Source organism: Electrona antarctica, assembly GCF_951216825.1.
Source record: "Electrona antarctica genome assembly, chromosome: 14".
Lineage (NCBI taxonomy): Eukaryota > Metazoa > Chordata > Actinopteri > Myctophiformes > Myctophidae > Electrona > Electrona antarctica.
The window spans coordinates 6,077,546-6,104,749 of NC_136795.1; the positions used below are offsets into that span (position 1 = coordinate 6,077,546).

The following is a 27,204-nucleotide window of genomic DNA, read 5'->3' on the forward strand; positions in this document are numbered from 1 at the left end:
CCATTCCTGTCATTCAGCATAAATCAATTGTGTCGAAGGAGATCAGTCACTATCCCGTGCTTTAAAAAAGAGTAACAGTTAATTTAATTATTTAATCGTTACATAATGGTGGCCCATACGGGGACTGATTTAAATTGATTGATTGATTGATTGATCGATTGATTGATTAATTGATTTTGATAAGCTGGTTTGGTTTAGCTTTGCAATATGGCAACACCAGAAGGAGTAGAAACAAGTGACGTCGTGTCTACTCCTGTCCATGATTCTCCCTATACTCCAATGGTTGATAGCCTACCTGTAGTTCAGGGGGACCCAGATTTCACTTCGGGATCTTTCACCACAAGGAGAAGTCCCCCTCATGAAACCTCGTTAAGTGATTTGTATGTTGGGGATGAGAATCAAAGAGGGCAGGTTGATGCCCAGGTTGAACATGAAACCGATAATGAAAATAATGACAATGAAAATAATGACAATGAAAATGATGATGACGATGATGATGATGATGATGATGATGATGATGATGATGGGAGGGATGAGAATGATGTGACTCATTACAATGAGCTTAAAGGGGAGGTGAATTCTCTAAAGGCTGATCATGATGAACTTAAAGGTGAGGTGACTTCTCTGAAGAGTGTTAATGGGGAACTTAAAGGTGAGGTGAAGTCTCTGGAAAAAAAATTGGCTAAGCTCGAAAATGATTTTAGAGCTTCCATAGCCAGTTCAGTGAACAGGGAGGCCCACCTAAGGCAGTCCATTGAATCTACTCTCACCAGACTAGGAGAAGATATGAGGGCAGACATGCAGAAACTGGAAAGGGATACAGGAAACTGTTTGTTACGCAGGGACGACAAGTGGAAGAAAGACCTTGCTAGGGCAAGACCTACTAGTACACCTGTAGCAAGCAGACCCCTAGAACTTTCCACAGATGTCAGCCCCATAGCGCCCCCTATACCATATAGTCAGCCTGGAGCGCATTCACTCTCCTCTCCGTCTTACTCCAAACCCCCGGTGCGGCTGGAGTTTCCTACGTTTGGTGCCACGACTGAAACTTCCGATGTCCTTGCCTTCATTGAGCAGTGTGAGACCTTCCTTGCCTTAAGACCCCTCTCCAACCGGGAACTTTTGGGAGCCCTGTCCTCCGTCTTCAAGGGGCCGGCACTCAGCTGGTGGCAGGCTGCTAAAAGCCAAGTCCACAATTGGGTCTCATTTAAAAATGCCTTCATGTCCGCTTTCCTCTCCTCTGACTACATGACAGAAGTGGAGGAGAGACTGAGGTCCATGGTGCAGAAACCAGAGCAATGTCTCAGGGACTTTGCATACGATTATCGTGCACTGTGCCTCAAGTGGAAGCGAGACATGCCAGAGGAAGATATAGTGAGACGCATCTTGAGTAACATCAACCCTAAAGTGGCTGGCTGCCTGCGGGGCACTGTGACGACAGTGACCGAGCTAGTAAAGGTGGGGTCCATGGTGGAGAAGGACTTCTCAGGAACCCAGGACTACTGGCAGAGGGTGAAGGCGAGTACTGACAAACAGGGTAAGGAGAAGAAGAAACAGTCGGCGAAGACCATAGCAGAGCTTTCTCTAGTGCAACACAAGAGCTGCAAAAAGAAAGAACATAAGCTCCTGTTGGTCCCAGTTACCATCAAGGGAATCCCAGTAGAGGCAGTGGTGGACACTGGGAGTTCTTTCACCCTGATTAAGGAAAGTCTGTGGAAGCGAGTCATGCTACCAGACGAAACCTTACCGGTTGTCAGACAGGGTTTTGTCCTAGCTGATGGCTCAGCTCATCAGGCCCTGGGCAAGAAAGACCTCGGGTTCAACTGGCATGGGGTGAAAAGAACCATCGACACCCATGTGATGCAAGATCGCCATCTTGTGTTCCCACTGATCCTTGGGCTAGATTTCCTTGCCGAGACCGGTGCCATTCTTGATCTGGCTAAGAATAGGTATGGGTTGAAGACTGGACAAGGTTATACCTATTATCCTTTCTTAAGCCAGAAGGCCAACTCCAGCTTGTGGGACAAGTCTCCCACCATCATCTACCAACCAGGCATCCGCCTCTATTATGCCTTGCCTCCAGGAGAGATGAGAAGTTGCTGGGCCTCTACGGTCAACCCAGAGTTACGGGTTCCTTATGACACGGACTGTCCGGAGGAGCTCCTACAGCTCATGGGTGACTGGCCTGCAGTCACCTCCAGTAAACTGGGGAAGACATCTGTGGAGAAGCACACCATCTTCGTGCAGGATGAAGTGCCTGTACGATGCAAGGCGTATCGTGTGTCTCCACAGAAGAAGAAAGTCATAGAGGAACATGTGGAGAAGATGCTGGTGGATGGGATCATTGAGCCGTCACAGTCAGCTTGGTCATCACCTGTAGTTCTGGTGAACAAACCAGACGGGTCCTACAGATTCTGTGTGGACTACCGAAGGGTGAATGCCAAAACGCTGCCAGACGCTTATCCGATGCCCATCATTCACGACATCCTTGAATCCTTGGAAGGGGCCTCATGGTTCAGTTCCTTGGACTTGCAGTCTGGATACTGGCAGGTGGCGATGGCAAAGGAGAGCAAGGCGAAGACTGCTTTCATTACATCTCTTGGACTTTTCCAGTTTAAGGCCATGCCATTCGGTCTGCGGAATGCGGCAGCCTCCTTTCAGCGGCTGATGGAGACGGTCTTGTCGGAGTTGAGGGGAAAGCTATGCTTTGTCTACATCGATGACATCATCGTGTACTCTCACTCCAAAGAACAACATCTTAGAGACTTGGAATCCGTCTTCCAGAAGTTGCATGCCGCCAATCTCAGCCTCAACATGAAGAAGTGCCACTTTTTCAAACGAGAGCTGATGTTCTTGGGGCATATTGTCTCCAACAGAGGCGTAGAGGTTGATCCATCTAAGACCCAGGCTGTATCTGACTATCCTGTCCCTCGGGATCTGAAGGCTGTACAGCGTTTCTTGGGGCTTGCGGGATGGTACCACAAATTCATTCCCCGTTTTGCCGATATGGCAGCCCCTCTCAACAATCTGAAGAGGAAGGGAGTGGAATGGAACTGGACCAGCCAGTGCCAAGACAGCATGGAAGCTCTGAAGCAGGCGTTGAAGAGCTCCCCAGTGTTGGCGCAACCCAATACATCACTACCATTCCAGGTACACACGGATGCCAGCGAAGTGGGTCTCGGAGCCATCCTCTCCCAGACCACCGACGATGGTGAGCATGTAATTGCTTACGCGTCGAGGGGACTCCGAGGCCCAGAACGGAATTATTCCACTTCTGAGAAGGAGTGCCTGGCTGTGGTCTGGGCTGTGGAAAAGTGGAGGCACTATCTGGAGGGACCAGAGTTCACAGTCTTCACGGACCATGCTGCACTGTCCTGGGCTTTCAACTGCCCGAAGACCACCTCTCGACTGACTCGTTGGATACTCCGACTGCAACAATTCACCTTCAAGGTTCATTATCGGAGGGGCTGTCTTAACGTCGCCCCGGATGCACTGTCCCGTGCTTATGAGCCACTCTCCATTCACTCCTCACCTTTCACTCCTCACCGTCTTGTCATGTCCACGAAAAGCCCCTCGGACTTGCCGACCACATTGGCAGAATTGGCGACGGCCCAAGGAACAGACCAGGTTGTGATGGACCTGAGGAGAGACAGCGGTCGGACAACATCTCCACCCGATCGCATCGGCTTCTGTAACCACCAAGGGCTATTGTACCGAAGAGTACCGCTGAAGAACCAGGGAGAAAAGTGGCAGTTGGTCGTTCCGCAGACTCTGGTGGCAGAATTCCTGAGGTACTTCCACGACAATCCGTTGGGGGGTCATCTGGGTCGCCTGAAGACCCTCTTAAGAGTGCTGGAGGTTGCCTGGTGGCCAATGGTCCGGAAGGACGTATGGGATCACACAAAGACTTGTGTGACCTGCCAGCAATACAAGGCAGACAACACCAAGCCGGCAGGGCTACTACAGAGCACTCAAGTCACCGCTCCCGGAGTGATGTTAGGCGTCGACCTGATGGGTCCATTCCCCAGGAGCAAAGCCGGCAACGTTTACCTCTTGGTAGTGGTGGACTATTACTCCAAATGGGTAGAGATGTTCCCCTTGAGAGACAGCAAAACACCTCGTCTCATCAAGATCCTCAGGGAGGAAATCTTCACCCGCTGGGGGGTGCCCTCGTACCTCGTTTCGGACAGAGGACCTCAATTCACTGCCAACTTGTTGATGGACCTCTGCAAGGCTTGGGGTGTTGTCCAGAAACTCACCACCAGTTACCACCCACAAACCAACCTTACAGAACGCATCAACCGGACATTGAAAACCATGATTGCATCATTCGTCGGCCAGCACCATAACACCTGGGACCAGTGGCTACCAGAGTTCCGCTTCGCCCTCAACACAGCCCAACAGGAAACCACCGGGAAAGTCCCTGCTGAGCTGGCTTTGGGTCGGAAGCTCCAAGGCCCACTGGAGAGGCTGATCAATAAACCACCGTCTCCGGCAGACCAAGCCGCATACAACCTGGTGGAGAGACAACAGAAGATGGCGGAGGAGGTCAGGAGGAGAGTGGGTGTGCACCAGGCTAGACAAGCTAGGTATTATAATGCCCGCAGGAAAGAAGCGCACTTTCTAGCGGGTGACCTAGTCTGGGTCAGGACTCATCCTCTCTCGAAGGCCAGCGACAAGTTCTCCGCCAAGCTAGCGCCCAAGTGGGAGGGGCCAGCTAAAATACTGAGAAAATTAGGGCCGGTGAATTACCGAATCGGATGGAATAACCCACCTGATAAACAGGACACTATCAATGTGGTGAATATAAAAAGGTTCTATGGTACCTCACCCTAGTAGCCGATGGCTGGAGGGGGGGTCTATGTAGCGCTGCCACATATGTTAAAAGAAGGATTTATTTTATTTATGGCATTTAAAAGTGTATGTCACAGATATTGTATAATGGTCCTTAATTAACGCCATCCTTTAAGGGTAATGTCCTAATAGGTTTTATTTTGTTATTGTTTAAGGGGTGTTTTGAAAGCCTATGTTATGATTTGAGGGGATTGTTTTGATTGACGGGTCCGAGACTGTCTGACGCGCGTAAAGTAGGCGTTGGTGGCCGGCCCGCGGGAGGAACGAACGAGAGAGGCAAACCGTCCAGGAAGTCCACAGGAGACCTAGACCAGTTTGATCATTATTTATTTAATAATTAACTCTACTCGGAACGCTATAGGTGGAAAATAGCTAAGGCCACACTGCCGCGCGCTGTACTTCACAAGAGAAAAGACTTGGTGAGACCGTTTATATTTTATTTTATACCCCGCGAGGATCCATTGTTGTTTTTTCCCTTGGGAGTCATTACTTTGTGGATTACGTCGTTGCTGGGGATCCCTTTACTTTTTGGATAACTTTTGGAGTAACGTTTTTGGATTGACATTGATTGATTGACACTTTTCGTTTGTTCTGGGACGGTTTGGAGCCGTTTGGATTCACGGAGCGATAAGGAACAATAGGAGCGTGCGGGCGCGTGCGCGAGATGCGGACTTTAATTACTCTTTTCTTACAGACCTATCTAATAAACTATTTAGCGGACGTACGTGCGTGCGTGCGTGCGTGCGGGCGCGAATCGAGGACATTCGGTTCAAAGGGTTTCAACTTGTTTTCATTCATCTGAGTTGGTTGTTGTTTATACCTGGCTGTATTATTATTTCTCCTTTGAGTAGATAAATACTATCATAACTTCATCACTACTTCGCTGTGTTCTTACTGAGTGTGTTTGCTGTCTAATGTCTATTGCCATTCCTGTCATTCAGCATAAATCAATTGTGTCGAAGGAGATCAGTCACTATCCCGTGCTTTAAAAAAGAGTAACAGTTAATTTAATTATTTAATCGTTACAACCTGGTGTGGTAAAGTCAACTGGATCTCGCTGAAAACACATTTTTACAACACATGAAAGAGATTGGCCAATCCATGTCGTGAACCTTCAACCTATCAACAATGATACTGAACTCATGTCGGAGAAAGGACTGCTTGGATGCGGCCTAATATCAGGAAGAAGAAACACATGTTCATTGTTAAACTACAATAAGCATATGAGCAGCGTTCAGTAGGTCGTGAGATCTGTGGGAGCAGATTGAGTTGAACACCAGGAATAGTCCCTTTGAGAGATGGATGAGTGAATGATTCTGGACTAGAAATGCAATGGGAAGCTCATACGGACGCATCGCTACTGTTGCTGCTGCTACAGTTGACTTAATCCTCACATTTCAAAAAGTATTTATTTAAAGACCTTTTAAGCGTTGTACAAAGCCAACTCGAGTTGTGACAAATCATGACAATAAACATAATATTTTGGACCAAACAAATAATTACAAAGAAGAAAAACAAGAAAAAAGGTGTTGTAACCTGCCGTTTTCTTCTTCTTTCTAATTATTTGTTCAGCCCGAAGATTTGTGTTTGTTGTCATGATTTCTCACAACTCGAGTTGGCTTTGTACGAGGCTTAAAAGGTCTTTAAATAAATACTTTTTGAAATGTCTATGAGGAAAATGAACGGGGAATCATTTCCTGGGCCCTGGTAGGGGGCGGGACTGCGACGCTCTATATAGGAGCAAGTAAGCTGGCTCTAGGGTCTAGGCTAATAGGTGTCTGGTCTAAAATAACCTTTCCCAGTGGACAATCATAACACTCAGTGTCCATGCTGCTAATGATGAAATGGTCAATCTTCTGTGCCCTGGCAGGAAGATCAGGAGAATGATGATGAGTGCTTCATCTGCAGGAGTGATAGACAGGAAGAGGGAGAGAGGGTGGAGTGCGATGGCGATGGCTGTCCTCGCACTTTCCACCAGAGATGCCACCTTCCCAACGTGGAGGATGAGCAGTTGAGGTGAGCTGCGAGAAGGAAATTAATTGTAGCACAATGTTGTCACTCTCAATTAATTAAATTAATTAACTTAAATTTCCCTATTTTTGGCATATCATTGTATTTTATTATGTATATTAAAAAAACAGCCACAGTCTACAAGTTCATATGTTCACATGTTGCCTTGTAAGAGCTTGAAATAGAGGCTATTCTTCCTTTCCGTTGTATGATGAAAGTACCGTATATAGGGTTTTTAAGTGGTTAAAAGAACAAAAAAAGGAATTGGGATGTAGCTGAGATTGTGCATGTACGCAGTACGCACATTAGAGGGAACGAACGCTGGTGTGAACATAGTCGTGTGTTTTCTTGTTCTTTGTCCAATTGTGAGTGTGTCTGTTTTTTCAGGGACGGTCGTGATTGGTATTGTACGTTTTGTGTGTGGAAAATGTATGATTATCGTGAGCAAAGCACTCATAAAACAGTCCTGTCAAGTCAAATATCACGTCATCTGCTGGTGAGTATACTGATAATTTCCACAATTTAGTCATTATTTAATTTACAATTCTCAATTTCCCCCACAAGTGTGTGTAATCCCTGTCACTGCTAACCCCCACATCTGCTTATATGTGGGAAGGTGTTGATGAACATGCGTCTCGATCTCCAATACACAATTGTTTAATGTTTATAGTCCCCGCTGCTGCATCCCGTACCGTTTGGTCTGGGGAAACACCGGGAGGGCATAATGCACTGGGGAGGAACACGATATCCAATCTAGAACACCTTCCATCCTTCATAGACACTATCTGCCCATCCACTTGCACGTGCCCATAACTCTGTTGTCACTCTTGCAGGAATGTCAGTATCTTCTCCTCGCTCTGTACAGGGAAGACATGGATAAATGCTTCACTACAGATCCAACTATCCATGTAAGTCTCTCATTCTCATAGGGGTTGTATAGTCACTGGGACCAAAGTGTTGGACCGACCAGCTAGTGGGGATACCAATGACAGAACAGTGTGCTAAACTTCGAAATGAGAGTATCACCCTGTCTCTTTATATCACCACTAGGTGAGAAGCTACACAACTGTGGTCAAGTTTCCTATGTGGCTGGACAAGGTAACAGAGAAACTCCAGCAGAACTGCTACCAGACTGTTAGTCAGTTTGTGTGTGATGTCCTGCTCATCTTCACCAACTGTGCCAAATTCAACAGGGTAAGAGACAGTACCATGCTAACTTCAACTCATTTAATGACAGTATCCTTCACTCTTCTAACTCCTGCTTCAATGAGAGGTTTTTCTGCTAGTGTATGGTCATGATTTAAAAAAATGTCTGCATGTATTTGGTGACATAAATGAGTTAATTGTTTTATGGTTCCGCAGGATAATGCGGAGTTCCGGGATTTAGGCAACAGTCTGAAGGAATTATTCGACAGTGAGTTTACCAAAGTATTCCGCATCCAACCGGACAACGCTCAGTGACCAGGCTGGCTTCATGGGACCTGTACCCAGTCAAACTGAGGAGGCACGTGGCTTCATGGGACCTGTACCCAGTCAAACTGAGGAGGCACGTGGCTTCATGGGACCTGTACCCAGTCAAACTGAGGAGGCACGTGGCTTCATGGGACCTGTACCCAGTCAAACTGAGGAGGCACGTGCCGTACACAAATATTTGTTATCTTACTTTACTTGGATGAACAAAGTTCACAATTGTGCTTTCATCAGGTCATGATGAATGTAATTGTAAGGTATTATTAATCACCCAAAAGCCAACCTTGCACTTTCTTATGGTTTAGCTCATTACGAATTTACGTCCTTACTAGATGTAGGTATTGTTTTGTAGCCCTTTTTTCCCCCTCACAATTAAATCGGTATGCCAATTAATTCCTCCCCACACATTTCTGTGTTACCACTGCTCTCCCTCACCTGCCAGAGAAGCAGGGACGTGCACACATAGACATCAAAGGGGGCTTCAGCCCCTGCCCTTTTACCCGTCTGTAAAACAACTGCCCTTTCCAGACCATGAATGCAGCATTTACTACATGGTGAAAGAAATGCAAATGCCCTCCCCTCCTTTCCATGCCATGCCGGAAGGCAGCCTTCAGGAGAATTGCTTTTTTCCGAAGTCTCCTGAACGTGAACACAGTATTTTGCGTTGAACAAATTTGTTTAGAAACCCATGTCGTATACACCACATCTCTATAGCTAAAGAGTGCTGGGTTGTGCCCCGGAAATAGCTGATCTACAAGCTCTCAACGAGTTGTGAGCTTGTAGATCTGCTATTTTCACTATGTTTTTTTTTGTCCAAAAGTGCCCTCTTACGGGATTTCAGCCCCTGCCTCTCTAACGATCTCTGCACGTCCCTGCAGAGAAGAGCCCCCACCAGGATGACGTAATACTAGTGCCTTCTTTGCCCTGCTCCTTCTGTTCAACATTCCCTGCTGACAGGAAACTGTGCAACTGCCCATAGTATGTGCAATGACAAAAAAATCATCCTCCCCACCTCCCTCGATCATGGGCCTTTTGTGTTTGTATAAATAGATCCTTGACCAAACTGAATGCACTGTGGAGATACTTTTACTCCTGCACAACCAGAGCGGTGAGGGTTCTTCAAAGATTATATCCTACTATATCCACATGATGCTGATGGCATCAGCTAAAGGGAATCCTAATGAACTAGTAATAGCTAATAATAATAAACCTGCTGTTGAAGGTCTGTATTTATATCTCCAAGTAAGCCTAATCTATCCAGGGCATATGATAGGTTCTTCTCAATCATTATTTTCTCATTTTTGCATTCCTCACTTTACAACTCTTCCTTGCATTCTTCGTTCCTAAAATGTGTTGTGGCAATAATAACTGTAGGCTATCATGTCTTGTTTAATATTGCTGTCTATTATAACTGATAATGGGGGCTATTATAAGTGGCATTTGACATTCTCATGGATGAATGCAGCCACCTTCTGGTGGTAGACTGTAGTAGCAGCCTCTGACTGCATGCATTTCAGTGAAACAGCCATGTCCTGCCAACAGTGAAAGTCAAATCGTTATAGGAGTAAAGTTTGAAAAATTGGATTCTTATATTATATTATGGACATGTGTATCAATGTTCTTGTGTTGCTCTGCAGGGAAAAGTATGAAGAGCTAATTTACAAAATGTTCAGTTTTGAGGAGAATATATAATAAATATATATATTTACCAAAATCAGTTCTAATTCTCTACAATTTAGAGAATTCATATTTTTTTTAAACTAAGCATGGTAAATTGTGACAGCTGATTGTAGTAATTGTCTTTTGGCATGTTACTTTTTTTACACAGATGCTTTCCTGGTTCTAATGTACAGTAACTATAACAATAAATGTGTAGTTGCACCACTCAGTTCACACGGGTGTGATTATTTAATTAGAATAAGCATGTATCTATTGACCAAGTATGTTATCATTTATACAAGGACTTTGTTGAATGCAATTTTCTACCTGTTATGTATCATGAATTGTTTTAAACTGTATATATGTTCTGTATTTTGTACTGGTGTCTGTTATGTTTCTTTGACTTTTTGTGTCATCCATTTGCTGTTTTTAACCCATTGTAGCCTACTGCTGCTGTACTGCTAAAAATGTAATAAAATATATTCAATCAATCAAACCTACAGTACAAATAGTGTCAGAGCATATTGATGTTCCTGTATAAACAGTCAGTAAAAGTATACAAGTGAAACATATGATGCAGCAGTGCAAGATATTTAAAAAAGATATAGCCTAAATGAGTAAATGTAGCCTACACCTACTTAACTACACATAAACTCAATGTCATTATTTTCCCCACCCACTTAAAAGTCCTTTGATTATGTGCATGTGAATTTATAGGCCTATGCATATGTCATTTATATTCTCTTTGCCATATGAGATCTTTGGGTAAATGTGTTTTAACTCAAATCTGATCCATCTGGGGCATTACCTGAATTTAATTTGCCATTATGACTACACTACTGCAGACATATTTAACGTTTTGATTAATATAGCTTTTTAAAGTTCTTTTTTTTGGGTTGCTGTAATGTTTAGCTTTTTATGAAATAAATGAACCATAAGCCTGATGACTGAACTATTTATTCAATAGCTGAAGTATTTCACAAATCAAGATTTTCAAGTTGGATACATTTTAGAAAGTTTGATGTAGTGCCTTTGGGATAGATGACCGGCTACAGTATCTGTTTTACTTTACTTGTGTTGGGCAGAATCGTCTTGGACTCCTGTCATCACCATAGAGTTATAAAATAAGGTCACCACCAGCCTCAAAAAAGGAAGAAAGAGCCCTGAACAATAACATGCATTTCTAAAGCAATACGCTTGTTGAGTGACGTCATCCTAACCTCACGGAAAGTTGCGCAGCGGCGTTTGCGCATGCAGCACTGGCTGCACGGCTGAGACACGCAGCCATTTCCCTCTCCCTGCAACAACAATCCGCGGCCAGCTGCACAGACGGCCTAATTACAACTAAGTATTGCGCTGAATTGACGATTGGTTTCACATCTTTTTTTGTGTTATTTATTTCAAGAGAACAGAGCTCAGCTTGAGATAAAACTTTGTTTTGCCTCAATGCAATTGTAACTTGGACAATAAACAAAAACAAAAATGATGGGCCACAATATACAGAGCTGTAGTGGCGACGCTGCGATGATGCAGCAGATGCATGTGAAAATGGAAACGGGCAACGAGAATGCAACTGCGTTCGTGTTGGGCAGCCAGGAGTCGTCTGCGGGCTGCGATGAGAGCGCTGCATACTGTACGTATACAGCAGCTGGAGAAGCCTGCCCGAGTCCTACTGATAACCTGGAGCTGGCGGACACACAGCACGCAGCCAGTACTATACTACTGTGTGAGTTGGCGATCTATTTGAATAACTACTAGTACACGAACATTTCATTGGTACAATTTTTTGTTGCTAATGCTATGTACTAGGCCTATTGCTTCTAACTGGGATTGTTTTTTAACAAGCAAGCCAGTAAAGAGAATACAAAGATAAGGTGCTATAGTTTGGTCATTTGGCTTTAGTCTCAGCTTAGGCTATGGCATGTTGGCCAAACAGTCTTGTTTTGACACATTTTTGCTATTGCTATTATTAATTGGACATCATATCTCATATAGCCTACTGAGCCCTCACCAGCTGGTGATTGATGTTATTTCTAACTGTCACTGGAATACACATTTACTCTCTCTCTCCAATAGATCCTGTGAGCACAGAGAGGTTCTTCCCTGCCTCAGGTGATAAGAAAAACCTACTCGAAGTTAGCTCCAGATCAGTGTCAAAGTCAGAGGAATTGGCTTCAAATTGTGTGTGTGTGTGTGTGTGTGTGCGCGCGCATGCGCGTGCGTGCGACATGCTTGATGTAACCTTGCTGCACCGTAATTTGTGTCCAATGTATTTTGTGTGGACAAATGATACAAAATATATATTGTGTGTGTGTGTGTGTGTGTGTGTGTGTGTGTGTGTGTGTGTGTGTGTGTGTGTGTGTGTGTGTGTGTGTGTGTGTGTGTGTGTGTGTGTGTGTGTGTGTGTGTGTGTGTGTGTGTGTGTGTGTGTGTGTGTGTGTGTGTGTGTGTGTGTGTGTGGGGCGGGGTACTTTAATACAGTATAAAAATCAGTGGGTGGTATGCTTAATGAACTATATTGTTTCATATTTTATTTTCAAACAATAGTAAATGATGTTAACAACATAGGCCTACATGTATAGTCATCGTAAATGCTACTCTTGACTTCGACAGCTTTTCATTTAATTTCGTGATATCTATGAAAACCCCCCGCAGCCTCAGAGAAGACCTTCGCCCACAGCTCAGACTTCTGTTCCAAGGCTGTCATGTATCTGATCGAGGGGATAGTCCGCCGCTGGGGGCTGTACGAGACGAGGGAACGCTCGCAGCTCTTCCAGAGCGTCCAGGACGAGATGGCGGCCAAAGGATACGTGCTTCCCGTCGAAAAGATCCGCCGCAAATGGAACAATCTCATTGTCACCTACAAGAGGGTGAAGGACCGCAGCCGCGAGACGGGACAAGCCAAAACCTCCTGGGAGTTCTTCGATGTAGGTGCTAAGCTCAGGGGACAATAACCAATTTAGACCTGAAGACTCATGTTTCTATGTCAGTCGTTCTCAAACATTTTCATGTCAAGGAGTAAAGGACCCCCAAAAATATATGTAATTGGCCGCCGACCCCCATCTGAAAATAAGTTGTTCCAGGGACCCCCCTCCCCAACCCCCCCCCCCCCCCCCCAAGCAAAGATTTGAGCTAAAAATGTTCACTCTGAAAGAATATATATAAAGATTTTCACCACATTTTCACGATTTAAAAGAAATAGCAGACCTACAAGCTCGTAGCGCGGATCTCGGTGCCGCGCTATGAGCTTGTAGATCTGCTATTTTTCAATAGCTAAAGCATAACATAATGCTTAAAACACCAAAAGGGGTTCCCGCCCAGAATGGGATAATGTCCAACACAACACTCAATATTCCCCCATTACTAATGTGTTAACAAAAATATACCGATAGGAATTATAAAAGAATAGATGTATACATATTTTTGTCTGTCTCAGGGAATAAATATGAAACTGGAATCGGTCTGGTTATGAAATTGAAATCAGTATTATGCATGTCTGTATGCTAAATGCAAAAACTAACCCGCACAGTGATTATTAATTATTCCACTGGACTGGACACACTTTGATATCTGTGCAATTACTTCAGTTATATCATGGCCTGGAGTTTAAGATAACATTTGTGGTCAGGTGTGTCAATTCTGCTAAAATCGATTCCTCCCCTGATCTCTTTTTTCATGTCTCTCTCTAGCTGATGGATGCTACACTTTGTGACACTGTTGGTGCACAGGTCACGCACAGCAGCAAAAGTAAAAGGACGAGCAAAGCCAGCTCTATGGGCTCTGTTCCTCTGTTGAAGATCGCCGCCAAACCAGAGCCCGGTGCCCCCGACATCCCCCCCTACGGTGACTTCACCACGCCCGCTGACGTCAAATCAATGACCCACGCTGCCACCGCCGGTGCTTACATCAACAACGAAATCAGCAGCGTCGCCACTGTGCCTGTAACGTATGTTTCCATGGAGACAACGGCGCCAGAACTCAAGCCCCTCATCCTCCTGAATGGTGACATCATCACTGCTAGCGTACAGCCGGCCTCCCTCTCTCCGTGTCCATCACTTGTTTCTTCAGCATATGCCACAGAAACGCTTCCTCCGGCTCCTTCCCATTCCTTTGAACTGACCAACAGCAACGCGCATCCCCGTGTCAAAATCCGCAGCAGCGCGAGACTTAAAGCCCCGCTGCTCCGGCCAGGAGCCGCGAGCAGGAGGAGCGGAGGGCAGGAGGGCCGGGCTCCTCCGCAGCCGTCACAGCGCAACAATCACAATATCCATGCCCTCTCCTCCTCCTTGCCTTCGACGTTCTCCTCACAATCCCCTTTTCCGACCTCCTCCTACGACGCGTCGAGGACAGACGGACAGCCTCAGATGGACGCAGCGGAGCTAGGCGGCAGCACCTCCTCCCTACTGCAGGAGGTGCTGCGGAGGCAAGAGCAGCAGGCCTACCTGGAGCAGGCGGCCGGCCGAAGGGCCGACGCACGGGAGAGGAGGCGCGAGCGGAGGGAGGTGCGCATGGCAGAGTCACTTGGCAGGATAGCCACTGCCCTGGAGCTGCTCTCCTCCAAACAAGACACAGTCATTGCTTTGCTACAGAGACTGGCAGAGCGGAAGTGATGCAACACAGTGGCATCCTTTACCCCTCTCCTCGGTCATTCATCATATTCGCACGAGGCCGTTTTGGCCCTTACTTAAATCATCCATTCATTTTTCCCCCATAGAGATTTACTAGAATACTTATCAATTATTGTCTAGACTCAAGCCATCCAGGATCCTGGTGATTAATTTATCATGACCATAAAACCATAAAATTACCATAAATATTATTTTTGTAATTTCTTTGGAGATTTAATTATATGATATAATATATTTAATAAATATGCTTTGTTTAGCATTTTTTATTTATATATTTTCACAATTTCAAAGGTGCTGTTGTATGTATGGTCATGATTATTCACCAGGATCCTAGATTGCTTGATTCAAGCTTAAAATCATTGATTTTTTGTAAATCTCTTGTGTGAAAAATGAATGGCAGATTGTTCAGTGGTGCCAGAAACCCATGCCCACTGCTATGCCCTATTCAGTATTTTAGCTGTGATGTGTGCTCCCCCTCCTGAGATACTTCCGGGTCCTACTTTTGTGTCGCTTTTGTGTCCCCATAGAGTTATACTGTGACGCTCCGTCGGACTAAATCTGAGACGAAAACAACCACGAAAGTCTCATTTTACCGCTTTCCTCGCAACAACAAAGCTGCGCTGCTCTCCCAAATGTGGCTGTGACAGGCCGTCTGCCCCACACGGAATACTATCGCCATTTTATTTCATTGTGTCAACTAAATCCTCATTAATGCAAACTAGATTCAACATACTCAAGCCTGCAAACATTCTAAATATGCCCCCGAAATATTTACCACCTTCAATAATAATGATAATAATAGTCTTTATTGTCTCCACATCATATTCTTTTTTTGTCATGGAAACTTGTACAAAACATTAATAATTCTACTCGAGTTGGAAGCATTAAGACCCATTTTAACCCTCAATGGCTTCCTTTCTGAAAAATAACGTCTTTGTGAAAAGATTTTCACACGTTTAGATATTCTATTTACAATGAGATGCGGACGGGAGCTGGTGCCACTTGGACCCGGACGTAACGTAGCACTACAAAATGACGTCGGACTTAAATACTGAATTGTGAAGTAAGAGCAAAATGGCCACTGTTGTAAATATGGGCCATTGGCTCCCCTATTTTGTATTCTGTCATTTCTGACTTGTATCATCACTCTAGGAGTGAGTTTTCAGCTGAGCAATGGCTCAGGTATTTGTGCTCTTTTATTGTTATTGTTTTTTAAATTCTCTCAAGTGCCCAGTGTTCCGGAACTAAAGTGTCCACTCTTCTGAATATCTGGCTGACCTGGTTGGCAATATTAGAAAACTTTGTACACAGTGTGTGACCTTGCATATATCAGAATCTACAGTATACATACATTACATTTGTTTTAACGAAGTTGATCTCACTTTGTTATTATAACGCTTAACATCATTTTGAGCCTCATGTCTGCTTTAAAAACCTCTCGCCCCAGTATGGTGTTCCCACTTGAACTCTTCCCAAGCAGCATGATCCTCAAGGCCTCTCTCTCTGTGAATTCAGCAAAGTAGTTATAAAATACCTGATATCTCATCAAAGATTACATTTAGAAGTTTACCCATTGCAACACATTTTTGTTTAGCATTGTGGAAGCTCAGTGTGGAAGATCCCTGCCCATCTATCATGCAGCTTGCAGAATAAAGCAAGGGACATTCAATAAATCCCTCCCAGGCGTACAGACATAACAGAACCACCAGCAAAAATGATATGATGGGTAACGGAGCACTGTTATTTTATTGAATTTGTATGGCAGAGTAAGTCATGGGTTGCCATCCAGTTGCAAAGAAGCTGGGGGTAGCAGTGAAGGGGCTGCAGCTGCACTCCATCCTCAACATGCAATTCCAGTTTGGTAACAACTAACAAACACATGCATGTCACACACACACATAGCCTAAGATTTAGACTCTCGTAGATGTATTTATCGATTAGCCACCACCACCATTCTAAGGGGAGACTTACCAGGCATGGATGCTGGTAAATTGTTGAATAAACTGACCAACATAATGACAGAGCACTGCTCTGCTTTTGCACTCCTTTTCCGTACTTTAGTTTCACTTTCAATAATGATTTTCTTTTTCATTCTCAGTCCTTCAGCATGACCCCTCTATTTATAGTTATCTTCTAGCTTTTCTGCATTTGTCTCTATTATTATCATTTGTACGGTATACTTATTATCATTATTTATCTTTAAGCTGTCAGCCATCAGATGCAGTAAATGTAATCAATTTAAAGTAAGCCCTAACTGATCTTTTTGTAAAATATTTTCCTTGTTTTGCCTACAGAATCGTAAAACAGGAACTGGTCTATTTTTCAACTTCTACTTGTTGTGGGGGCCTTTATCCATCCCTTTATCCCACACTCACACTTTCAAATAAGTTATCTGTTTGCACCCCCTGGTGTCACAAAGGAGTAACATCATTCTGGAGGTTTGGCTTGCGGACACTACTGTACAGTAATAAAACAAATATTATTATAGTTAGTTCGCCAACTATATAATAACATTTAGACCTTAATTTGCCCACCTAAATGCTTTCCGGTGTTATGGATTATGACCTCCTGCGGCCTGATTCAGGCGGTATGCTCTGGTCAGAAGGGACCAAGTCCACTCCACGAGCATGTCCAGACAAATCTACCTTCCATATCCGCTGAGGGAGATTTGTTGAGAGGGCTGATTTCACACTTCTGCTATATGATGCGTCTGTCTGTTTGGTGTTTGTTCAGAAACATTGCCTGTGGCAAGTAGGCTACTCTGTGCCCGTTAGATAACAACAAAAGAAAGAAAAGGGGAAAAAAAGAGTTCTGGGCAGCTGCATGGGCTTGAAGTTAAACTTTTACTTTCAGTTTATTTTCTGCGTAATGAAGCTAAAAGCGTGTTTCAAATTGGTTCTGCTACAAGGTAAGTGCACTGCATGTGCTCCGAAATTTGGTAAGAAATTTGGTAAAAAAAAAAAAAAAAGAAACATAAGTTTTACTGAATGTCAGCCAGATTTATTTTGGATAGTATTGCTAGGCGTAGAAAAATAAATATTACTAGCCCCAATGATAGCGGCATTTACATGCTAATACGAAACGAAACGGGTATGACTATGACATATGCCTAACCTCGCCTCACCAGGCTTTCCAATTCCACCACCTCGGAGGAAACATCTGCCATAGCTTGTCAACCATTATGTTTCCGGGTTCACAAATGCATCCAGATATAATTTGAGGAAGTTAACCAGTAACCACTGCAACCATACTCTATGCTGCAACCACACATACCGTAAGCTATGTAATTCTGCAAACTGTTAATACATAATATCAATCAAGATCATTGATGAAACATTATACAATACATTCTAGTCATGTTTTAAAAGTAGGCTTATTTGTATTTGTTCATTTGAAATTCAGACTGGATCATATCTGAAGTGGAGATGGGGAGCACCAGAGATGAGTCTAAGGAGGAGGAGAGGGGACTGAATCGAAGGAGCAGTAAGCGATTGAGGCTTCTAGACGAGGATAGGAGGAAGAGCTGTCTGCGGAGAGGAAAAAGAGTGAGGTATCATTTGGAGGAGGAGGAAGAGGGCCATGAACGTGATGAAGAGGAGGAGGAAGAGGGCCATGAGCGTGATGAAGATGAGGAGGAGGAGGATGGTGACGTCACCTGGTTCGGATCAGGTTCATCCTCCCGGTCCCGGGACACCCAGAGGACACCAGACAAGAGTGAGAGTCAAGCCACACACACACACACACACACACACACACACACACACACACACACACACACACACACACACTAAAAGCACAAATTTCATTATTGTCCTGATTATTTAATTCCCAAGAATGAATGCGCTCTGTGGACAATCTTGGTCTGGCAACACATAACATGATTTATTGGATGTTGACATCTAGAGAGAGCAAGCTCTGTTGAGTTGGACGTGATTCCTGTCACCTGCGGGGGCAAAAAGGGAACCCTGAACGTAGAACAGCTTGCCAGGGGTAAGTGCCATCTTTAACCCATTTTGGGCGGGAACCCCTTTTGGTGTTTGAAGCATTATGTTATACTTTAGCTATTGAAAAATAGCAGATCTACGAGCTTGTAGGTCTGCTATATTTGAAAAAACGTGAAAACTCTTTGCTCCTGGGAGGTCCCTGGAACGACATATTATCGGATGGGGGTCCGTGGCTCCCATCTGAATACAGATAATTCTGATGGTCCTTGATGTGAAAAAGGTTGAGAACCGCTGACATAGAAACAGAGGTTTTTCAGAAAACAGTCAGGATTTTAGAAGGCATTTGTAGAATCGTCCTCGGGTCTAAATGGCCATAAACGTTACAGCAAACAAAGTGCTCTCAGTAATTACGGTTATTCATAAGACATTTACTAATGTTCTCATGTCTGCACCAACATCTCCATTCAGATACAGTACATCTCTACTTCTGAAGTAGTACTCTTGGGAACCATGTGGCCCATATGTTACAAATATGTAATACATTATTTGTTGATCTAATATAGATTATAAATTGTTCGTTCAGCAGCTATCTGAGGCTTCAGCCCCTGCCCTTTTACCCATCTGTAAAACAGCTGAGAGACTGCCCTCTCCACACCACAAATGCAGCATTTACTATGGTGAAAGAAATGCAAAATTTCCATGCCATACCAGAAGGCAGCATTCTGGAGAATTGCTTTTTTCCCCGAAGTCTCCTGAACTTGAACGCAGCATTTTGTGTTTCAGAACAAATTCGTTTCGAAACCCATGTCGTTGCACCGCATCTCCAGTAGATAAAGAGTGCTGGTGTTGCGCCCCGAAAGTAGCGAGAGCTTGTAGATCTGCTGTTTTCGCTATTTTTGTCCAAAAGTGCCCTCTTACGGGATTTCAGCCCCTGCCTCTCTAACACTCTCTGCACGTCCCTGTGGACCCTGTTTAGGTGAGCTGTGTATCGAGTGTGAGGGGGGCTGGTTTTCACCCCCTGTACCCTGTTTAGGTGAGATGTGTATCGAGTGTGAGGGGGGCTGGTTTTCACCCCCTGTACCCTGTTTAGGTGAGATGTGTATCGAGTGTGAGGGGGGCTGGTTTTCACCCCCTGTACCCTGTTTAGGTGAGATGTGTATCGAGTGTGAGGGGGGCTGGTTTTCACCCCCTGTACCCTGTTTAGGTGAGATGTGTATCGAGTGTGGGGGGGGCTGGTTTTCACCCCCTGTACCCTGTTTAGGTGAGATGTGTATCGAGTGTGAGGGGGGCTGGTTTTCACCCCCTGTACCCTGTTTAGGTGAGATGTGTATCGAGTGTGGGGGGGGGGGCTGGTTTTCACCCCCTGTACCCTGTTTAGGTGAGATGTGTATCGAGTGTGAGGGGGGCTGGTTTTCACCCCCTGTACCCTGTTTAGGTGAGATGTGTATCGAGTGTGAGGGGGGCTGGTTTTCACCCCCTGTACCCTGTTTAGGTGAGATGTGTATCGAGTGTGAGGGGGGCTGGTTTTCACCCCCTGTACCCTGTTTAGGTGAGATGTGTATCGAGTGTGGGGGGGGCTGGTTTTCACCCCTGTACCCTGTTTAGGTGAGATGTGTATCGAGTGTGAGGGGGGCTGGTTTTCACCCCCTGTACCCTGTTTAGGTGAGATGTGTATCGAGTGTGAGGGGGGCTGGTTTTCACCCCCTGTACCCTGTTTAGGTGAGATGTGTATCGAGTGTGAGGGGGGCTGGTTTTCACCCCCTGTACCCTGTTTAGGTGAGATGTGTATCGAGTGTGAGGGGGGCTGGTTTTCACCCCCTGTACCCTGTTTAGGTGAGATGTGTATCGAGTGTGAGGGGGGCTGGTTTTCACCCCCTGTACCCTGTTTAGGTGAGATGTGTATCGAGTGTGAGGGGGGCTGGTTTTCACCCCCTGTACCCTGTTTAGGTGAGATGTGTATCGAGTGTGAGGGGGGCTGGTTTTCACCCCCTGTACCCTGTTTAGGTGAGATGTGTATCGAGTGTGAGGGGGGCTGGTTTTTCACCCCCTGTACCCTGTTTAGGTGAGATGTGTATCGAGTGTGAGGGGGGCTGGTTTTCACCCCCTGTACCCTGTTTAGGTGAGATGTGTATCGAGTGTGAGGGGGGCTGGTTTTCACCCCCTGTACCCTGTTTAGGTGAGATGTGTATCGAGTGTGGGGGGGGCTGGTTTTCACCCCCTGTGTACCCTGTTTAGGTGAGATGTGTATCGAGTGTGAGGGGGGCTGGTTTTCACCCCCTGTACCCTGTTTAGGTGAGATGTGTATCGAGTGTGAGGGGGGCTGGTTTTCACCCCCTGTACCCTGTTTAGGTGAGATGTGTATCGAGTGTGAGGGGGGCTGGTTTTCACCCCCTGCCTTTGAGAACTTTGGAGGAAAAGGTTCCTGTAAGAAATGGAAACAATCTATCTATTATGATGACCAACCCTTGGAGTCGTTGTTTAAAGTAAGAACTCAACTGTATATATAGGCATAGCACAAAATATTATGCTATACACTGATACACTGAATGTAGTGTGTACAGTATTCATCAGTATTGCTTTTAATGTTTATTATAAAAGCTGCACTGGAGTTTTCACACTATGTTGATGGCCCCAAGTGGCAGCAAGAGGTAACTATTTTGGTTCTCTCTCCACTGGTCTTAAGCAAATAAAAGTATAGAATTTTAATCGGGGATTCTTTTTTTTACCTTATGTGATTTATTATATACAGTACACGTCACTTACACATAGATAAATGTATCCTGCACCTCACAATGTGCTGTTGTTATTGTATATGTATTATTTATTTGCTATTTGTTGGTACAATGTTGAGGAACCAAACTGTCTCTCCATTCACTGACTTTACCCTTTTACTATTACTCATCACAGCAGGGCCTTTTGACGACCCCTGGGTTTAATAAGAAGAGAAACACAGAGGATAAAAAGGTGATTATATGGGCAATAACTTAGGCAGGTTTCGAACATTCTATTCTTCACTTGCACAATGTAGGAGGCGGGACTAAGGGGGACTTCCTGTTGGGATATCACCCAAGTGTTTTCTTCCTGTCCATCGGGAGTGCATGTAAGTCAGTCATTTTCTACGGACAATTATAGTATTTTCTCATCACTTGTAACTTTTTTAATTACATTTAAAAAAACTTTTATTCATATGGTTCATTAATTTACCATTTTTTTTTATCGTAATGTTTTATTTAGGGTTTTTTTCTCAAGGAGAATGTTGTATGCTCCAGTGCTGTGCTGCTGCACTGGAGCATACAACTTTTCCCCTTGAAAAATAAATACTATAATTGTCCGTAGAAAATGACTGACTTACATGCACTCCCGATGGACAGGAAGAAAACATTTGGGTGATATCCCAACAGGAAGTCCCCCTTAGTCCCGCCTCCTACATTGTGCAAGTGAAGAATAGTCCTCTGAGTCTGAGACACAGAGCGACTACAGAGAAATGGTACCACCTAGAGATGCTCCGGTCAGGTTTTTGGGGATCGGGAGGATCCCGATCACCGATTGTTTTTCTCACGATCGGGCCGATACTGATCTTGTGTGTAGGGGGGGGGGATTTGAATATTTCCAAAAATGATTATATGTCAAAACCCACGTCAAACTGTTCCCATGTGTGTGGGGAGGAAGGGGAGAATGTTTAGGCCTGTCACAAAGATGCAAAACGATATTATACTATATATCTGATTGACTTTTATACCTGATTTACCTTTATGAATGGTATAAAAGATTGGTTTCTCCAGATGGGGTAAATTGCCGATCACCGATCGAGTCATTTGGAGTGAATATCGGCCGATCACCGATCAGTGGCCGTTCAATCCGAGCACCTCTAGTACCATCTTATAATGGGCATAAGTAAGGACTAATTATATGAAGATAGGTTGAAAATGGCGTCCTTTAATGTCTGATATTTAAATGACTTTCTTTCTTACCCGAGTCAGATGAATAATTGCAGGAAGATGGATATTGGAGGCCACATGGTACCTGTGCTGCACGGGTATCATTTGCGTGTTTTGAGGAAGGAAAATGAGCATGATGAGGTATCAGGGGAGGATGAAGACTCGGAGGGTGAAAGCCGAACAGACAACAATTCTGAAATGAAAGAAGAAGGTGAAAATGATGAGCTGATGATAATGACAGTGAATTCTTATCAACTACTTATAGAATAAACAGACAGGCCAAAGTGATTAGGGAATTACTTTTTTTTCTTTCTTTTTCCTTTTCTTCCAGGAGAGAAGAAGTGTTTCATCCTCAAAGGGTATGAAGATATAAAATCTGGCTCCAAGCAGCAGAGCACCAGTTTAAAAATCCCCCTCGTGAGATTGTCTGCGGTAAGATGCCAAAGATGGTAGCTGTTTCCTCTTCCCCTTGTGACTGGATTGCCTTATGCACCTCTGTAATATCTCACAAAACGCACAAAGTAAAGTCAAGACAATTCTTAAACAATTATTGAGTCTGTAGAAAAAAGAAAGAAAACGCACAACAAAACACGCAAATACACACACTTTAATGCACATGCGCCGCAGAAGAAAATGCTCTGTTTGCGGAGACTTGAGAGGAGGTCTATCACTAGCTGTATTTTAATTATGTGACAATAAAGGACATGACATGAAGTGATGTTCAGGGGCAGGTTTGTTAAATGGATAATAAAGAGTAGAATTAATTAACCTTATATATATGATTGTAATGCACTTGATCTCATGATGTAGTTGTTCATTATGCTTGTACACGATGACCAAAATAAAAACATAATTTCAAAAAAGAATACAAAAAGAACTTCTCAAAGCTTTGCTAAGTGAATAACCGGAATGAAATAATTGATGCAATATAGTGTAGAACTAGACCAGAGACTGTATGCAGAGTAGACCACTGGACCTCTTCTCATAATGGCCTCTTGCCATGCCGCAAGCCCTTCAGTAAAATACAGAATCAGCCATCAACACAGAGCTTTATTCAGCTGTGGCTCCATCTTGCTTTGTTTCCTGGGCCCAGGGTTGTTGTGACATTCATGCACAATCTTTATAACAACAAAACCGTGTGGCAGACAACTCGAGGGAAGAAATTATGTTAAACAAGTCTAACACAGATTGGTGGTATGAGTGTTCTTCGATGGTTGCTACAAGACTGTAAAAATGGGACCCAATGCCTCCCTGCTTGGCACTCAGCATCAAAGGGTTGGATTGGGGGGTCAAATCAACTAATCAAATGATTCCCGAGCGCGGCACGGCTGCAGCTCACCGCTCCAAGAGATGGGTCAAATGCGGAGAACAAATTTCACTGCGGTAACGTGTGTGACAAATCGTATGACTTTGACTTTGAAATCATAACAAATAGTCAAAAACTAAAACAATATGGCTCCTTTAAACCATATTGATGATTGATAAATGGTACAAAATCGTTATTGATGATAATGATGCCTATGAAATCATGACTGCGTTATAATTACAGCATGTATAAATTAAATTAATTCATTTTTTTTGTTTTAGACCAAAATAAGTATTCTTTCATCCAACAGTAGAAAAGATCTGAAATCAGCAGGTTTGTACAAAATTGTTACATCTCATAATCTCAGTATCTCGTTATAGAGCAATGTACCACCACCAACAGCATTGTATGTTTATGTTTTGACAGGCAGCCCTGTCACAAAGTACCAATGTCTGCCTGTCCCAGACAGACAGAGCCGTCTGTCTGTCTGTCTGTCTGTCTGTCTGTCTGTCTGTCTGTCTGTCTGTCTGTCTGTCTGTCTGTCACCTTTTTCATTCAATCACAATCGGCCACAAAGCCAATCATTAGATAACTTCCTGTATATACTGGGTCATTTAGATGTTCTGAAGTAATAATCCAGCCCTGTTTGTGAACAGATAATTGGTGTATGCCACTAGAAGACATTGATGATGATGATGATGATGAGGCGCAGCATAGGGAAGAGCCTAGAGAGGACAGCACTGGGACAGAAACCGAGGACATGACCAGTCCCTTGCTAACCAGATCAGATTCATGCCTCCTGAATTCCTGCCATTCTGCTAAAGAAGTTAACACAGAAGAGATTCGGTGCAGGGACAGAGAAATTAGGGACAATCAGATACAAGAGGAGACAGACATCGCGAAAGGAAGTTCTGCCAGTGAAACCTGTAGAAGAGCCTTGCCCATAACCCTTCAGATGACTAAGACCTCACCGGCCGATGGCGAGCCCCACGTCAGTGGCATAGACAGGCCCTTCCCCATCTTCTCAATTAGTAACGAGCACGATGATCATGCTGTCGTGTCACATAGCATCATGACCACAGGTATGTGTCGTATTTAGGTGAATGTTACACAAGGTAGAATTGTGTTACTAACTTTGCTAATAAATGTCTTCGTGTTTGTTGAAAGAGTGAGATACGCTGTAATGCATTCCAATATTTTAGAGGATATATTAAATCAAAACATTTGAGGGCGAACTGACTTATGCCGTTAATATAACATTTTACCATTGCATTGCAATTTGTCACCCACAGCCACAGAGTATCAGGAGAAAGATGGACCAATAAAAACACAGCTCTGTGAGGAACTGGTGGGAGAAGGGAATATTAAAGAAGAGCAGATAGAGAGAGAAAGTGACGGACAAAGTAGCTCCCATAGTGATGGTGAGCGTCATCACACATCAGGTTCTGAAAACAACAATCCTATCGCTACCGGAAAGACCAATGATAAAACAGTTCAGCAACAATCCATCCAATCAGAGCCAGCCACAAGTACTCTACTGTCACAGAATCACTGCCTGCCTTCCTCTGTCCCAAACGCTCAGAACACCAAAACAAAGGCTTATTATGGCTTCAGAAGAAAGAGGCCATCGAGTCTCGTCTGGAAACGACACCGCTGTGGCCAAGACAAGGCTCAGGAGAAGAAACGTGACAGGAGGGACATGCTTATGTTGACCACTCTGCGAAAGATCTGTGACTCGCAGCACAGAATGTGCGAAGCACTGGAGCGACTCGGCTCCAAACAAGATGTAGTCATAGAGCTGCTGAAGACACTGACTGACAGTCAGTCAGGAAATGTGTGAGAGCACATCCCGACCTGAAAATGTATTTTCTGTTTATTTCAAGAGCTGGAGAGATGTAGTCAGGGGGACCCCTCTTACAAGGGACCCCTCTCAAACAATGTGATTACTACCAGAATACAAAAATTGCACTTACACCAAGGGTTCAGGGTCCAACTTTTTCAGGCTATGACCCCCCCCAAAATAATTAATTTGAACCCGACAAGCATTTGACAAGTATTTAAATTAAACTACAAGCTCACAACAAGCTTGTACGATGTTTCAGTCTTTCTTACCATTATTGTTTAGAAATGTGCAGATAGAGTAAGACTGGTTTCAGTGCTATTTGGCATGACCCTCTACCATACTGTAAAGTTTCATAAGCATATGACAATGCATGTATGTCTTTTGGGCAGAAGAAGAATTTTCACAAAATAGCGATTTATAAGCGGGTTTAAGATAGCCTACCCTGTAACCTATACACAGCACTTATACTGTATGTTGGTTTGTTCAATCATGTGGGGACCCCTCCAAATAATTTGGGGACCCCTGGGGTCCCCGGGCCTCCAGTTTAGGAACCACTGATGTATGTTTCAATGGAAACAATTAAGTCCCTCTTTTTGAGGGGCGCTAGCCCCTCCTATTTTGTTTGTTTTTTATTTATTTTTTCATAATATAGGCCATATCTAAGCCTGGCTTAGAATTCTTAGATTTCTCACAATCAATGGCCAGAACCTTACCTTTTTCTTTCTTTAATGAAATCTATGTCTGACAACATTCTCTGATTAGTGTAATTTGAGTTATGTTCAAAAAGGGTAGGCGCAATAAGCCTCGGCTTCTGCCTTCACCTTTTCGGTACCACTAGTTATTAGTGGATATTAATGTCGTGTACGTCTGTATGTAATCCTTTTTCCTGTACGGACCGAAATAAAATCTATCTATCTATATACTATAATGTTTGTTGTCTCCACCAGGCCGAAGGCATGGGGAGAGAGTATGTTTTGCACTCCGTCCGTGTGTCCGTCCTTCCGTCCTTCCGTCCGTCTGTGAACAGCTAATCTCCGGCACCGTTAACCCGGTCGATGCCAAACTTTGCACACACACTCCCTGGATGCCAACGATGAACCTCTGCCCCACATTTTCCAGAACGGCCTGTTATAGCGCCACCATGAGGCAGCTTTTCACATTTGTTACCTAAAACTGCACCGATCTGCGTGAAACGTTGCATGCACACTCCCCAGAGGCCGAGGACAAACCTTTGACCTGCATTTTCCGCATCTGCCTTTTATAGCGCCACCAGGAGGCCGACTCTTGTAAAACACATTTTTTGATATTACTCCTCCAGATTCTGTTCAAAAATCTCACAAATCGTTACACAGTATCTCTATGGTCATGTGCTCAAGTTGGATCTGTCCCATATTTCATATTCCATCCTAATTGGTTATAATTGGCTTTCACAGTTTGCAAGATTGCCCCGTTTTGAACAAAAGCCTCAAATCATGAACGCAGCATGCAATTTACGTGAAATCTTTCACACATTTTCTTACTAGGCTGAGGAATATATCCCACCCTTTTCACA

The 27,204-nt window shown here is 44.2% G+C and overlaps 3 protein-coding genes across 3 annotated transcripts in view; all 3 read left to right on the forward strand.

Moving 5' to 3' along the window:
* LOC306936193 (uncharacterized protein) overlaps positions 1-10,937 on the forward strand; it is a 28,608-nt gene extending 17,671 nt beyond the window's left edge. The window contains exons 13-18 of the mRNA XM_079519684.1: positions 6,725-6,870; positions 7,252-7,360; positions 7,698-7,772; positions 7,915-8,058; positions 8,227-10,537; positions 10,681-10,937. Coding sequence (XP_079375810.1) covers positions 6,725-6,870; positions 7,252-7,360; positions 7,698-7,772; positions 7,915-8,058; positions 8,227-8,325 — 573 coding nt within the window. The 3' untranslated portion in view covers positions 8,326-10,537; positions 10,681-10,937. The remainder of the gene's footprint in view (positions 1-6,724; positions 6,871-7,251; positions 7,361-7,697; positions 7,773-7,914; positions 8,059-8,226; positions 10,538-10,680) is intronic.
* Positions 10,938-11,169: 232 nt separating this feature from the next.
* LOC306936196 (uncharacterized protein) lies at positions 11,170-15,992 on the forward strand. The gene is made up of 4 exons (XM_079519688.1): positions 11,170-11,719; positions 12,070-12,105; positions 12,649-12,920; positions 13,683-15,992. Exons 1-4 carry the CDS (start codon positions 11,476-11,478, stop codon positions 14,601-14,603), a joined length of 1,473 nt encoding a protein of 490 aa, XP_079375814.1. The 5' UTR covers positions 11,170-11,475; the 3' UTR covers positions 14,604-15,992.
* A 170-nt stretch (positions 15,993-16,162) lies between these two features.
* Positions 16,163-26,301, forward strand: LOC306936195 (uncharacterized protein). Its single transcript, XM_079519687.1, has 11 exons — positions 16,163-17,529; positions 17,749-17,895; positions 18,024-18,335; positions 18,525-18,611; positions 20,915-21,048; positions 21,473-21,529; positions 22,546-22,714; positions 22,835-22,935; positions 24,091-24,142; positions 24,466-24,891; positions 25,102-26,301. The coding sequence occupies exons 3-11, from the start codon at positions 18,047-18,049 to the stop codon at positions 25,647-25,649; spliced, it is 1,863 nt and encodes a 620-aa protein (XP_079375813.1). The 5' UTR covers positions 16,163-17,529; positions 17,749-17,895; positions 18,024-18,046; the 3' UTR covers positions 25,650-26,301.
* The last annotated feature ends 903 nt before the right edge of the window (positions 26,302-27,204 follow it).

What these genes read in the sequence shown, in the direction of transcription:
- LOC306936196 (XM_079519688.1), top strand. Translation starts at nt 11,476, where the DNA reads ATGATGGGCCACAATATACAGAGCTGTAGTGGCGACGCTGCGATGATG. An exon ending in AGCCAGTACTATACTACTGT is followed by an intron (nt 11,720 to 12,069) that starts GTGAGTTGGCGA and finishes TCTCTCCAATAG; the next exon opens with ATCCTGTGAGCACAGAGAGG. An exon ending in GAGGTTCTTCCCTGCCTCAG is followed by an intron (nt 12,106 to 12,648) that starts GTGATAAGAAAA and finishes AACCCCCCGCAG; the next exon opens with CCTCAGAGAAGACCTTCGCC.
- LOC306936195 (XM_079519687.1), top strand. Translation starts at nt 18,047, where the DNA reads ATGGGGAGCACCAGAGATGAGTCTAAGGAGGAGGAGAGGGGACTGAAT. An exon ending in CGTAGAACAGCTTGCCAGGG is followed by an intron (nt 18,612 to 20,914) that starts GTAAGTGCCATC and finishes TACCCTGTTTAG; the next exon opens with GTGAGATGTGTATCGAGTGT. An exon ending in AAAAGATCTGAAATCAGCAG is followed by an intron (nt 24,143 to 24,465) that starts GTTTGTACAAAA and finishes GTTTGTGAACAG; the next exon opens with ATAATTGGTGTATGCCACTA.